The sequence below is a fragment of the Malaya genurostris genome, chromosome 1 (genome assembly GCF_030247185.1).
Source record: "Malaya genurostris strain Urasoe2022 chromosome 1, Malgen_1.1, whole genome shotgun sequence".
NCBI classification, from domain to species: domain Eukaryota; kingdom Metazoa; phylum Arthropoda; class Insecta; order Diptera; family Culicidae; genus Malaya; species Malaya genurostris.
In genome coordinates, this window is record NC_080570.1 from 73,447,976 (window position 1) to 73,460,983 (window position 13,008).

Genomic DNA, 13,008 nt, shown 5'->3' on the forward strand with positions numbered 1-13,008 from the left:
TCACGACATCCGGTTATGTCTCTGACATTACCCACCCCCCTTTTTCAAATCAAGAAAATGTTGGGGTGCCTATCACTGTAAGAAATCCAATTTTACCTCGTTGTGAAATTTTATTCTTTAGTGTAAAAATCTTTTCATCGTCGGCTACTCTATATTTATTATAAAATATTATTTGGGATCACATGAGAGTACGGTATCCGGAATGTCACGAGTCTCTTATCTCAAGGAGAATGTACGAAGAAGAATTAAAAAAATCGAAAATTAAGCTCGATAAACATTCTGAATATATCTCCTGGATGGACCACTCACCATGGTTATTGTATGAAGGTAGTTGACTTTCTGCTGGTTGTCCTGTTTCAGATATTCAACGTGGCATCCCCAAGTGCCTTTGGAGTCGAACCAGATCCCGAGATATTTGAGTATGAAGTCCTCTGGTTTCGCCCTTTAGTAGAAGCTGTAGCTGTGCTGGGTCACGCTTCCTTGAAAATACATCCAGCTCAGTTTTCTCCTTGGAGAACTTAATACACATTTGAAGAGCCCATGTGAACAAATGGTTCCGAGTATCTTCTAATGGTCCTTGAAGATTGGACCCTATGATAGACACAATGCTATCGTCGACAAATTAGGATCGGAGGATTGTATTTATTAATTTATTTATTTATTTATTTATTATTGTAATATTCATCGGATACGAAATCTACATGGATATGGGTATTTCGGAATTAAGCGATAACTCTCACTTGTATTTAGTCATGGACAATGTTACGCTTAGGATCATGTTGAATAAACTCAACAGGCGCTTTTTTCAGAGGAAGGTTAATTTTTCAACAAACTGAATTTTATTCTGTCTATTCCTGGGGCTTTATTGTTACATGACAAGAGTTTTTTTTTAAATTATACTAGAAACTGTACTTTTCACACTCATAGACACATTTAGAGTGCGCAAAAGTATGTACGGCCTCTATTGCCAAGAGTTGTGCATACAATCATTCTCCTCATTTTATCTCTGTATAATTTCAGTAAAGGAGTAGCACTCGGGGGTGACTGCTCAAGTTCTCCTATATATATGTATATATATATATATATATATATATATATATATATATATATATATATATATATATATATATATATATATATATATATATATATATATATATATATATATATATATATATATATATATATATATATATATATATACATATATATATATATATATATATATATATATATATATATATATATATATATATATATATATATATATATATATATATCGGAAAACTACTTGAAATGGTCATGCGACTGAATACTGTTTTTTGTTTGTATTGGTATGAAAATTCTTCTAGAATCTTTTGAACAAATAAACATGTTGGGTGCCAAGAAGATTGGTTGGACTAACATTATTTCCTTCGTATAGTAGCCCAGCTTATGATCGTAGTCGTCGTTGTCTTTTGAATCAAAGAAATTTGTACAATGACTATAGTCAACCTACTTTTCTCAAACAATAATTTCGTGGTCCTTGCGTATTTCGCTCATTAAAATGCAGTTATGAGCAGCCTACTAGTATTCACCTAATCCTGTGCATTTTTTTCCAGTTACAGTCTAGAAGACATCAGCTGAGAATTAACGGCATCTAGAAACCACTCCAGATAATTCTCGCATTCGAAGCAGGTCACCGCGTATCTTGTCTATACTCGTGTGCCTGGTGTCTGCTTTCGCACCCATTCGGCAGTGAAATATTTTACCATAACATTATATAAATTTTGGAGGTCTCACAAGGTCTTAGCCGAATCGGTAATAAGCCGGCTCAATTTAAATATATATGAGAAAGTGATGGATCGAATGTCCAGATTTGGCTGCCAAGTCGTATGTTTGAGGTATGTCTAGTTTTTTGATAAATCATCATAAGGTCAAACTGCAGCCACCGGGAGTGCAACTGTCACGTTTATGCGAACGTGAATGCAATCCTTCCCTATCTTTAATCTCAGCTTAGATCAGCTGCGCTATGGATAGACGCAATCTGATGTTTGTTGGTTGCCCTGAGGACACGCGCGATAATTCATGTGTACAAAACATTTCACTCTCGTAGTTGGGCCAATAGGAGCTATTCGTTAAGTAAGTTGCGCTTCCACATTCGCGCGTCATAACGCTCAATATTGACAAGTAGGAATTTTCCAGTTTTTGCTTTCGACAATGTTTTAATTGCATTGCAAAACAGTGAACGAAAATAGCATTACTGCTTCGAAGTATGAAGAAATCGCCACGTGACACACCCACCGATTTATAGATTTATTTTACATTTGATAATGCTTCGTTCATACACGAGAATACACGGGTGCATTACCCCTGTCTACTTTGGTCTTTTCAACTTGGCTAGATAGAGGTTTGGGGATTCATGATATAGACACCAATCGAAGAGCATAGTTTTCGACTGTTGTATATGCATGATTACAGTTTAGTTATTCCTGTGTGAACCCGTTTAATAAAATTACTCGACACGTACTTCAGTGAAGGTCTTGGGATTTCTTATTGGGATTGTCTATGAACTTAATTCACGAATGGTATTCATGCTTTCGGTAAAGAGTTGAGTGCTTCATTATGATTACTTTGGATAGACGATAGAAAATTATGCCGTCAAGTTTTTATTCCTAAGTAATAATCTCTGATCGATTACCAATTGTTGTTTGTATTTATTTATGATTTATTTTAGTTTGGAATATCATGTAATGATTCACATCAATCATTCAGATTTTATTTATTGTAGAGTATTTTTGAACAATCACTATGCATTTGGCTGTAGCGGTCTATTAAATATTTACGTCTGTTTTATACCGTCTACGTTTCGACTACTGGTTATGATCTTCACGAAGGAAATAATTTCAAGATATTTCCCTTCATGAAGACCAAAAACGTCGGGCAGTGTAAAACAACCGTTTGATAAACCGCTATAGCCGAATACATAATTATTGCTTATTACATGTATGGTCGTTTTATGATATTATTTCGAGTCTCTAAATCTTTCCTTTTGAATTGAAGCCAATAGAAGTAGGCCGTTATTTTCTCGCATTTGAACAACTGCTTCAACGACAATGAAGAAAGGATTTTCTAAGCCGCTGCGTGACGGATGATGGGAATATAAATTTACAACAGCAACTAAGAAAAGGTACTACCCGGGCATATTACGCACTCATTACACACTAAGATTTAATTCCTTTGTTCAGTAATATTTTTGACGAGAACTTTCGGTAATCTATAGAAATAACCGATATTTCGGTACATAGGTTTTATTTTACAACAATTATGCAAATTTTCACCGAACGATCAGTTTAACGTAAATTTTCATAGCAGAATTCTGTATTAGATATACAATTGATACGGTAAACCTGAATAGTCGCCGAATACGGTAATACTGTCCGTTTGGTAAAGTTATCTTCCAATAACCGAACTTCTGTGAAAACTGATTGTCATGAAACTAACTGTCAAACAGTTTTTAAAATATTCAGTGAGTGTCTTTTTATTACCCAAACGAAAAAAATGTTGAAGGGTTCATCGAATGGATTGAGGTACAGATGATCAAAGTTTTTAAGACATTAGAGCCACTAACAGATTTTTGTTTACTTATAGGCAGAAAATAATTTTGTATCACTTGTCCACTTGCTGCCAACACAAATCGTTCAAGGGTAATTTTTGTTGGATTCGACGGATTGTGCAGTGTTTTGGAAGGCGCTCATAATTCCGGTCAGTCGGAACATCTGACACTTTTTTAATTTCTCGTGGAATAAGACCATTTTCTCCATTCGTTTTTGTGAATATGTGTTATTTTTTGAAATCCGAAAATCCAGAATTTTAACCAAAGAAACAAACAAACAAAATTTACCGAACAATCTGTTATATTCATTTGGTTTACAGTTTACGGTAATTGTTTGACAGTTCAGCAATTACCGAACGATCGGTAATCAATTCAGTTACCGAACTGATTACTGAACGTTCAGCTGTTGAAAATTCGGTAAAAAATTACCGAATACTGCTAAATTTTAAATGCGTTTTACTCATAATAAATTTTGAATTTTATTCTGCGCCTTTTATAATGTTTTAATAGTCAGAGCAGAAATTTCTCAACGATACAAGTACTTCTATCAAAACATTTTTAAGGTAACATCAGGACCTTTGCGAGGTACACACAAACAAAGTGGTTATGTTAAAAAAATAAGAGGTTGATTGCTAAAAAATCTAGAGTTAAGTAATCCATTTCGTATCAAAAGACAACAACAGAATTATGTAAAGAATACAGGGTTGCGCAAAGGAACCTGACACATTTCGTTGTTCGGTTACAATGGGATCAAACAACGGAGGGAGAAACCGAACACGGTATCGGAAAGTAGAAGAATGAAGTTTTATTTTCGTCTAGTAGACTTCCAGCATGAAGCACTGGAGTGTCGCTCACTGCGTTTTTATTTATAACTCGTTTTCGAAGAATCAGTCGTACGTTACATCTATTTGTGAGTTAAAACCAAAAATGTCGGTACTTTCGCGTAATACTGTGTAGCTGTGGGTGAATGATTTTGTACAAACATAGAAATTGTGTGACTAATATTGTCACTCACTTTTCTCGGAGATGGCTGAGCCGATTTTCACAAACTAAGATCCAAAAGAAAGGTTATATAGTTCCATAAAAAGTTCCTGAATATAATTCGGATCCGACTTCCGGTTCCGGAATTACGGGTTTATATGCACCAAAAGTGAGAAAATAATGTTGCTCACTTTTTCGGAAACGGCTGAGCCGATTTTCACAATTAGATCAAATGAAAGGTCTTATGGTCCTAAATAAAGGTCCAATTTTCATTTTCAAGAATATTTTTTTCAGAGGCTACCTCTTTATATTGGCTAGTGAATTTCTCTAGTTTGCAGATCATGATAGTTTGTAACCAAATAAACCATTGGTAGTGGTCCCGTTAATGATTTGCTGAATTTCATCCAAGTCCGACAACCGGTTTATTTTTTCCAAAATTCAAATGACCATAGAAAATCGCAAAAAAAAATTAGGTCATATTTGTTTATGGTAGAATGAACCGAATGTCACTATGCCGATATCCAGCTTTCGGTTCCAGAAGTACCAACAATAGTAATCAAAGGTAATAAAATGAAGATATCTTCATTTTCTCACATATAATTGAATAGATTTTCACTTAAATTCAAATGTAATACTTTTATGCAACAGAAAGTTTTTTTAAACTTTTTTTTTTAATTGGAGAAAATGAATAATATGAGGAAAGCATCATTACACCTTTTTAGCTTTTTGTTAGCAAGAATTGTACCCACATTATGCTTATTTTAAAATGCTTCTAAGTAAATGCTGATATAACAGGTTTAGTCATATAAAATTCAATTAATCGCATCCCATTTGTAATTTAATTTTATGAACTAAGCATACAAATCGCATGTTTCACTCCATATGAATCCAAGATAGAGTGGAATAGTTCAATTCAACGACTTGAACAATTACTCTCTGAAAGCCAACGAACTTCCATGATTAGTAACAACCGAGGAAAATTGTTCCCATATAGCTATGTTATCAGAATTGTAACTGTAACAAGCTATAAATAAAGTCTCATCATGTTTTTACTAAGTTGAAAATGCTCACTCCTCACTCTTCTGCTTTTACGAATAATCAGTTAACCTGGATAAATTCTTTCTCACTCCTAGTGATGCTGGTGTCTATTGTCGTGAAATGAGATAAGTGTAGTCTGCTTTGAAGGGTGGTTTTTCACCGCAATTCCTGGAGGAATCTGCGATTTTTCGCATAGTACTGGCAGTTCAATTTGAAGAGCTCAGTTTAGCGAATTTTCAAGGCGTTCTATTGATACTCATTCATTCTGATATTACTGGGATCGAATTTGAGCAATAACCAGTTCTGTTGCTCCTGAACACCTTTTTATCTGGATAAAATACAAAACTCTTTATCGGGTTTTGTCAAATCATGCCAAGTATTGGCACATTTGCAACACACTTTAAAAAAAACTAAAAAAGAGGTGAAATTTCGTACGATGGGTCGTATCAGCTCATCAGCTTTTCCGAAATGTTGAGAATTGGCAATAAGCGTGAAATTCATCAAATCTGCATGATTCAAGATTATGGAGAAGTTTTAAGAAACGTGTTCTCTTGATGACTTCTGAAATTGAATAAACCGTGTTCCATGCGTACAATTGACAAAAAAGTGGACATTAGCCTCATACCTGTGTAGAATATCAAAAAGCGTAACAATATCAGAACTTTATAGAATCAGAAACCTCTCAAAAGGACGGCTTCATAGGAAACATATTCGAAAATACGGTCACGGAGCTTCTCCTCCAAAAACCAATCGAATCACCTATTGATGGACGGCGATACGTACGTCAAATCGGACACCAGCACACTTGCACTTTTTTAACGCTGAGCAGAGGACAGATGTGCCTGATTATGGGCGATAGGGGAAAGTATTATAAAGCGTCCCTGCTCGCCAAAACACCCCCTTTCTATTTTAAAGTGTTCAAGACTATTCTAAACTAAAATTTTATCACTTACACTATCTTTTCATATGATCTTTCTGCCATGGAAGTTTGGCAGGTGTCGTTTGCAAGAAAATATGAAACAACTGAAAATATCATTAGGCAGCTTCTCGATGAAAGGTTTGGCTTCGACTAAACATGAATTTTAACCGGATAAAACGCCTAATGGTCGGTTGCTACTTAGTAATTAACTTTTTGCAGTACCATTTCTCGACTTTTTCATAACAGTCGTTCTACGGGCATTATGCCTCACCCTCAATTCAACAGTTTGCTTTAAGTTAAAATATTGAACGATTATTGAAACAAAATGTAGCGTTAGGAGGATCGAAAATGTTGGTTTCCAATTAAAATTAATTGATTATGCAATTGATTTCTGATGCGAAGAATATCTTCTTTATCTGCTTTTCTTCTATATCGACATTTCAAGGGGCATGTTGTATCATTTTTGTGGGACATTCCACTGATTTGTTGTGAGGCATGTTATACCGTTGCTGGGGCATTATGCCTCCGGCAAGTGAAAATACTGGAGATGCTCGAGAAATCCAAAGCCAAGATCCCTCGAATTGGGCCTAACTGTGTCCTATCGAAAAATACTTGCTAATAATTAAGCAGCATCTTAAGAAACATGGAAGAGAAGCAAACTTGACTGATTTAAGAAAATTTCATCTGTAGCACAACAAAATGTTACGGAGAAGGTTATACAACTAATGGGAGGTATCTAGAGAATAGTCAGAGTTCTCCAAAAATAAGAAGTAAAGATTCATGAATAAGAAGTAAAACTCATGAATTTGTCCGGAAAACAATATTTTCCTTAAGAAGCATGTGTCTTATTTCTTTAATAAACGGTGCATAAGTTTGAAATACTCGCTTTGATTTCCTTTCTTATGAATCACATCTCTATTGAAAGGATCACTATTCTAAGCTTACCCTTTTTTCGTATGAGATATTTGAAACCAAGTTATAAGTGAATATTTCATATGTTCCGTTTTTGCAGTCAATTTATTTTTGTACATTTTACAAAGCCCACTCTACACCTCTAATTACCCACCTGTTTCAGTGTTTACTGCCCACCACAAAATAAGCTAGTGGCCAGTAGCAGGCTGTAGGAACCGGTTTGGGAAAAACTGCTAGTCGCTCTTTCAAAGTTTAATGGGCGGCTCAAAATATATCTATGATTTCTGACTCCCCTAGATTTCTTTACATTCTTTTTTTTTATAAATACATGTTCTCAGCATAAAAGCTGACTCTAGTAATAATATCAAGACATTAGATTGTTTAAGTATAAACAATCTAATGATTCATACTATCTGTTTTTTTTTTGTAAATTGAAGCTACCAACCAATAATTAACGCTTACCACAGAAACAGAACTGAATTTGCGTCTGTAGCTTCGCAAAGCTTGGGTGCCAATCGTTCGTAGTGTCGGTGTTCACTCGGTTCCGCCTTTATCCCCCATATCCATATAGTTTCGTGGGGCCTCTCCCCGAAACCCACACCGACAGCTGTTTTTGGCGTGTTCGACGCACGTCAGTGTATCAGTAAGAAGCAACATCAACAACAACATCGTCGTGCAAGCGACTCCGCGATGCCTGTTTTTGTTACTTCGAGTTCTCCCCATTCAGAAGCGCCATCGGCTGTAGTTCCATATAGGTATATGCTTTCAGTTGCCATCATGATTATCATCGTCATCACCGCGCCGGCATCATTCAGCGGTCTGCCGGCAAAAGTTTATTGTAGAAGCGATTGTGAGGCCCCAAAACCAAGAAGAGCGAGAATATATGAAAAATAAATTCGCGAATCGTATCTGTTTCAGTACGAGACTTCATGTCGCTCGATTCAGATCTGCCTTTGCTCGCGTAGTTCTCGTATTGGAGCGGGCTAAGCACTTGTGTGTCTGATGGGATTATATTCTGTCAGTATATTCATTATTAGAATACCATAACTGGAAACTGTGAAACATCCTGTTCGTTGTTTCTCCATCGTGTTGAAGTGCCTTTCGTTGACAACCGGCGGATCCCTGCAAGTGCAAGCATACCTTTGAAAGTAGTCAAGTTACAGTTACAGGAAATTAGACAAATAACTCGAGTAGTCTATAAAAATGTTTCAAAGCGGCTAAATAGGCGAGAGCCAGAAACAGATGCGCACAGTGTCGAAGAGCCACAATATTCAATAATTTGATGTTTTCTACGCCTCGGCTCTAGATATGTTTGTGTTGCCGAGTCCGAAATAACTAGAATAAAAGTGAATTTTCGTTTTTCCTTTTCTACTTCACTTTCGATTAGTGGAACAGAGCTTCGTCGAGTGGTGATGGAAGAGAACCAAACATAGACTTGGTGTTTTTGTTTATGTGCTGTATATACTGTGTTCTGAAAATCACGGTCGGATCGCGAAGAACCGGACGAAGTTTGAAAGCGAATTGAAAAAAAAAAACACTTCGACAAAGATTGTAAAATTGTTACATTATTTGTTTTCGGTGTAGTTCTGTGGATTAAGAAAATCGTGATATTTGTGTGTCAGTTCTATCAGGTGCAAGCGAAGCCGGCATCTTGGAAGTAGTAGTTACGCGGCAGTTTCAGAACGAAAACGGTCTTAGAATTTACTTTTTCGTTCCAACTATCTGCCGTAGCTGTAGTATTCGAGGAAATAATTATTTTACCAGAAGACCAGAACGATGATGGATAGTTGGATGCAAGAAGTGGTAGGTGTAACATAATAGAACAATTTCGAATGGTGGCTGCTGGTTCGTTGATGCGCTATGAAATAAATAAGCTTACGCAATTGACGAGAGAGATACAAATCAGTGTGTTCGCCGTGTATTAGAACTTTTTCGGTTTAGAAAAACACTAGTTGAAAAGTTGTTCAAGGCTATGCACATTAAGTACCATTTTTTAACAAGATCAAGTAGCTTGTGAATATCAAGCAAGAATATATGTTTTTGACATATAGGAAAAAAAATTAACAAACGAGATCGGGTTCGATCCTACATCACTGAGTATCAATGTTTTGTGGTTCTTGAGATGCAATGATATATAATAATATATATGCATGTTAGCATCTCTCTATCGCAACTGTCCGGGTCGGTGGTATCATAAAGTATGTCACTGTTATAACAAGCCAAATGTCGTATGTTCGAGTCATGATTTGGAAGAATTTTTAGTGTCCGTTGGATCGTTACACTGGCCATGCAATAGCTACACTTACGAGTCGGCTGTGAAATATATCGACACAAATTCCGCATCGGAATGTAGTACACTGATCTTGCCTTGATGCTTATTTATTTATTTATTATTATTATTTGTTAGTATGCCCATCGGATATATCTAAATGGATAAGTAGAGTGAGAAAGAACCCGTTTGAGTTTAACTTTCAAATGGTCGCGGAAGCCAAAAAAAATCATCAACGAAAATAACGAAATAATAATTACAACACATCTTTAACCCAGTATCACATAGTGTCATCAACATCGTATGTAATATCAAAATAAATATTCAACAAAGTCACATCACAGATCGTTTGAGTTTTGTGGTGAATACGACGTACTATGGGGCACCTTTTCAAGTTTTACCCCGTACAAGAATGGGTAGAACTTAATCGTGAATATCTCATGTTGTGTTTAAGGCATCCGCATAATTTCTTCTCCGTACCATCGGAAATATGTTCAGCAATTTATGATGAAATTTTTCAGTAGTGTGAGATATGAAAAAAAAATTCAAATTTGAAGTTTTCTAAATGACACATAGAAATACGGAATATTTTCAGTGATTGAGTGTTGTGGGCTTACGATACGTTCTGTTCGTTAGTAAAACAGACACTAACTATCGATGGTTATAAACCATGAGTTTTTTCAATTGACTAATATGACACATGAGCTGTGTACTGCTCATTCGGTTTATAAGCGAGAGCTGTGAATGCTGAGTGTGATACTTGTTGTGGTCAACTGATCACTCATACATCTATGTTATTCCTTAGAAACTCTTTAATCCTCAGATACATGGCAATTGTTCAAATTTCTGGTAAGATTCTAAATAAATGTATTTCTATTATGTTTGTTTACCTTTTTGCCTTTCTCATTTAGAAAGTCTGCATGTCGCAGACTTTTGAACGGAGTCCTAGAGAAGTTGATCCAGATCTGACTTCCGATTTCGGTATTACAGTGCGATTAGTGAAAATTTTCAATTTCATAAGTATTTTTTTCAAAAGTGATACAAAACGAGGTGCATATTTAATAAAACTTACTGCTAAACTCATCTAGTTGAAAGATCTTTTTTGTAATAGTGAAGAAAAGCTCCACAAACGAAACTCACTTCGATTTCTCAGTAACGGTTAAATCGATTTTCACAAATCATGATTCAAATTAAAGCTCATTGTCTTAAAATATACTGTGCAATTTCATCCAGATCCGACTTCCGGTTCCGAAATTTAGGGCGATGAGTGTCAAAACATTTAAATCGTCATTCAAAATGACGATGCAAAGCTGGTACGCGTCGGCATGTGCGACTTTGTTGCCACGTTTCAATCTATATTTTTCAGGTGAAAAATATGTAAATTTATAAATCTTTTATTCAATTTGTACTTACCTGTTAGTGTTATTAAAAAATCATGATAATAATGCTATTCTATAAAAGTACACTTTCTTCTCACATAGAAAGTTTTTGTGATTGTGAAAAATTGACTAGTGACAATTGGTCCGGAGGGTTAAGTAGTCTATATCATTCGACATTTCATCGAGCTGAGCAATGTCTGTGTGTGTATGTATGTGTGTGAGTATGTGTCAAATAATGTCACTCATAAAATAAAAAATCTCGTAGTCCCATAGGTTACTATTGTATTTCATCCTGCTTTCATAGGGTAAAGTGTGTTTAAAATTGCACACCGTCATTTAAAGTGACGATGTTAAAAAGTGTAAAATTCTTCTAGATTAGTCTTAAAACTGATTTAATTTGTAGGCTTTATTATGCTACTTACTAAACGAACCGACTTCGGCTATTCCAAGTTCCCGGTTCCAGGAGTACCGGAAATACTGTCCAAAAACTCTAAAACGAAAGTCACTCGATTTTCTCAGAGATGATTTGATCGGTTTCCAAAAAATTAGGCTCAAATAAAAGTTCCTATAGTCTCATAGGTTGTGTTTAATCATTTAGTGCGACGTTGCAAAATAAAGAAAAATTATTATCAACTTGACATAACTGCTTACAATTTGAAAAGGTTAAAAAAAAGGTTTCATACCCAAAAAAAGTTCTTTCAGGATCTAAAAAAAAACATTCTTGACTGAATCTTTTAATTATGCTTTTGGAAATATAAGTAATATGAAAACTGCTAGGTGTCATCCAGTTATGTCTCTAACACTACCCACCCGCTTCTGCTAAATGACTGGATAACTCACCCAACTCGAACAGATCCTCCACGGCGATGAAAGTTCGAATGGAAGCAGTTACCGGTTCATTCATACGATCCCTTTGACACACAACAAAATAGTCGGTCAAGGACAATGTCCGTATTGGCGTTCGCTGTTTGATACCTATGCCGTCTTGCTGAATCCGGCTATACACAGCATAAAAAGAATTGTAATTATCTCAATGTGATTATCAATCGATGTGAAAAAAAATTAGACGTACTGAACATCAAATCAAATATTGCAGATAAATCACACGTTATTAAATCGAAACAACGTATTGAGTACATTACATCACCTTAACTGAATGCTCTATATGATTCTGATATTTAATTATGCATCTTTTCGTGTAATATTCTACCCTTTCGAACGACACCGAGATTGTTGTGATATTATATAAAAATCGCTGCACATTAGTAGTGAGTAGTGATGTGCAGCAATTTTGATGTAATTTCACAAATGTGTTGGTGTCGTTCTAAAGGTGGTAATATTACACGAAAAGATGCATAAATTCCTACCAGAATCGTATACAGTATTCAGTCAAGCTGATGTAATCTGCTCAATACGTTGTTTTGATGTAATAACGTGTGATTTATTTGCAGTATTTCTCAGAAAATTATTGCATTTGATGTTCAGTATGTCTAGTTTTTTTTTCATATCAATTGACAATCACATTGAGATTGTTACAATTCTTTTTTTGCTGTGTATAGGGATCGCCTGAACACTATTACGAACAACAAAAATGTTGTTTCAACAACCTTAAAGATAACTGGTTTGTCATGTAATTTTTGACGTTTTCTTCCGCAATGTAAAACTAGTAGTTAACCAGGATTTCGAGACAAGATGTCACAAACAAACAAGTGGAAGTTCATACCGGCTTCGAAGTTGGTGTAATGTATATTATGCTTTTTCTTGCTCAGATTGTTCACGAACCTTGAGTACACTATGGCAAACTGCCGTTAAAATAGTTTCTGTATAGATTTTGTAATTGGGAAAATCTTCTTGTGAATAACAACGTGCACTAAAATTGCTAGTAACAAAGCTATAATACCGATCAGATCAACAT

At 35.4% G+C, this 13,008-nt stretch overlaps 1 protein-coding gene across 2 annotated transcripts in view; it reads left to right on the forward strand.

The window, feature by feature from the left end:
- The window catches only part of LOC131440469 (steroid hormone receptor ERR2), a 90,818-nt gene that overhangs the window by 44,387 nt on the left and 33,423 nt on the right, over positions 1 to 13,008 (forward strand). The window contains exon 1 of one of the 2 annotated variants that reach the window (XM_058611770.1): positions 8,357 to 9,248. The exons of the other annotated variant lie outside the window; for it this stretch is intronic. Within the exon in view, the coding sequence (XP_058467753.1) occupies positions 9,222 to 9,248 (27 nt within the window). The 5' untranslated portion in view covers positions 8,357 to 9,221. Of the gene's footprint in view, positions 1 to 8,356; positions 9,249 to 13,008 lie in introns of those variants that run through there. 2 annotated transcript variants of the gene reach the window in all.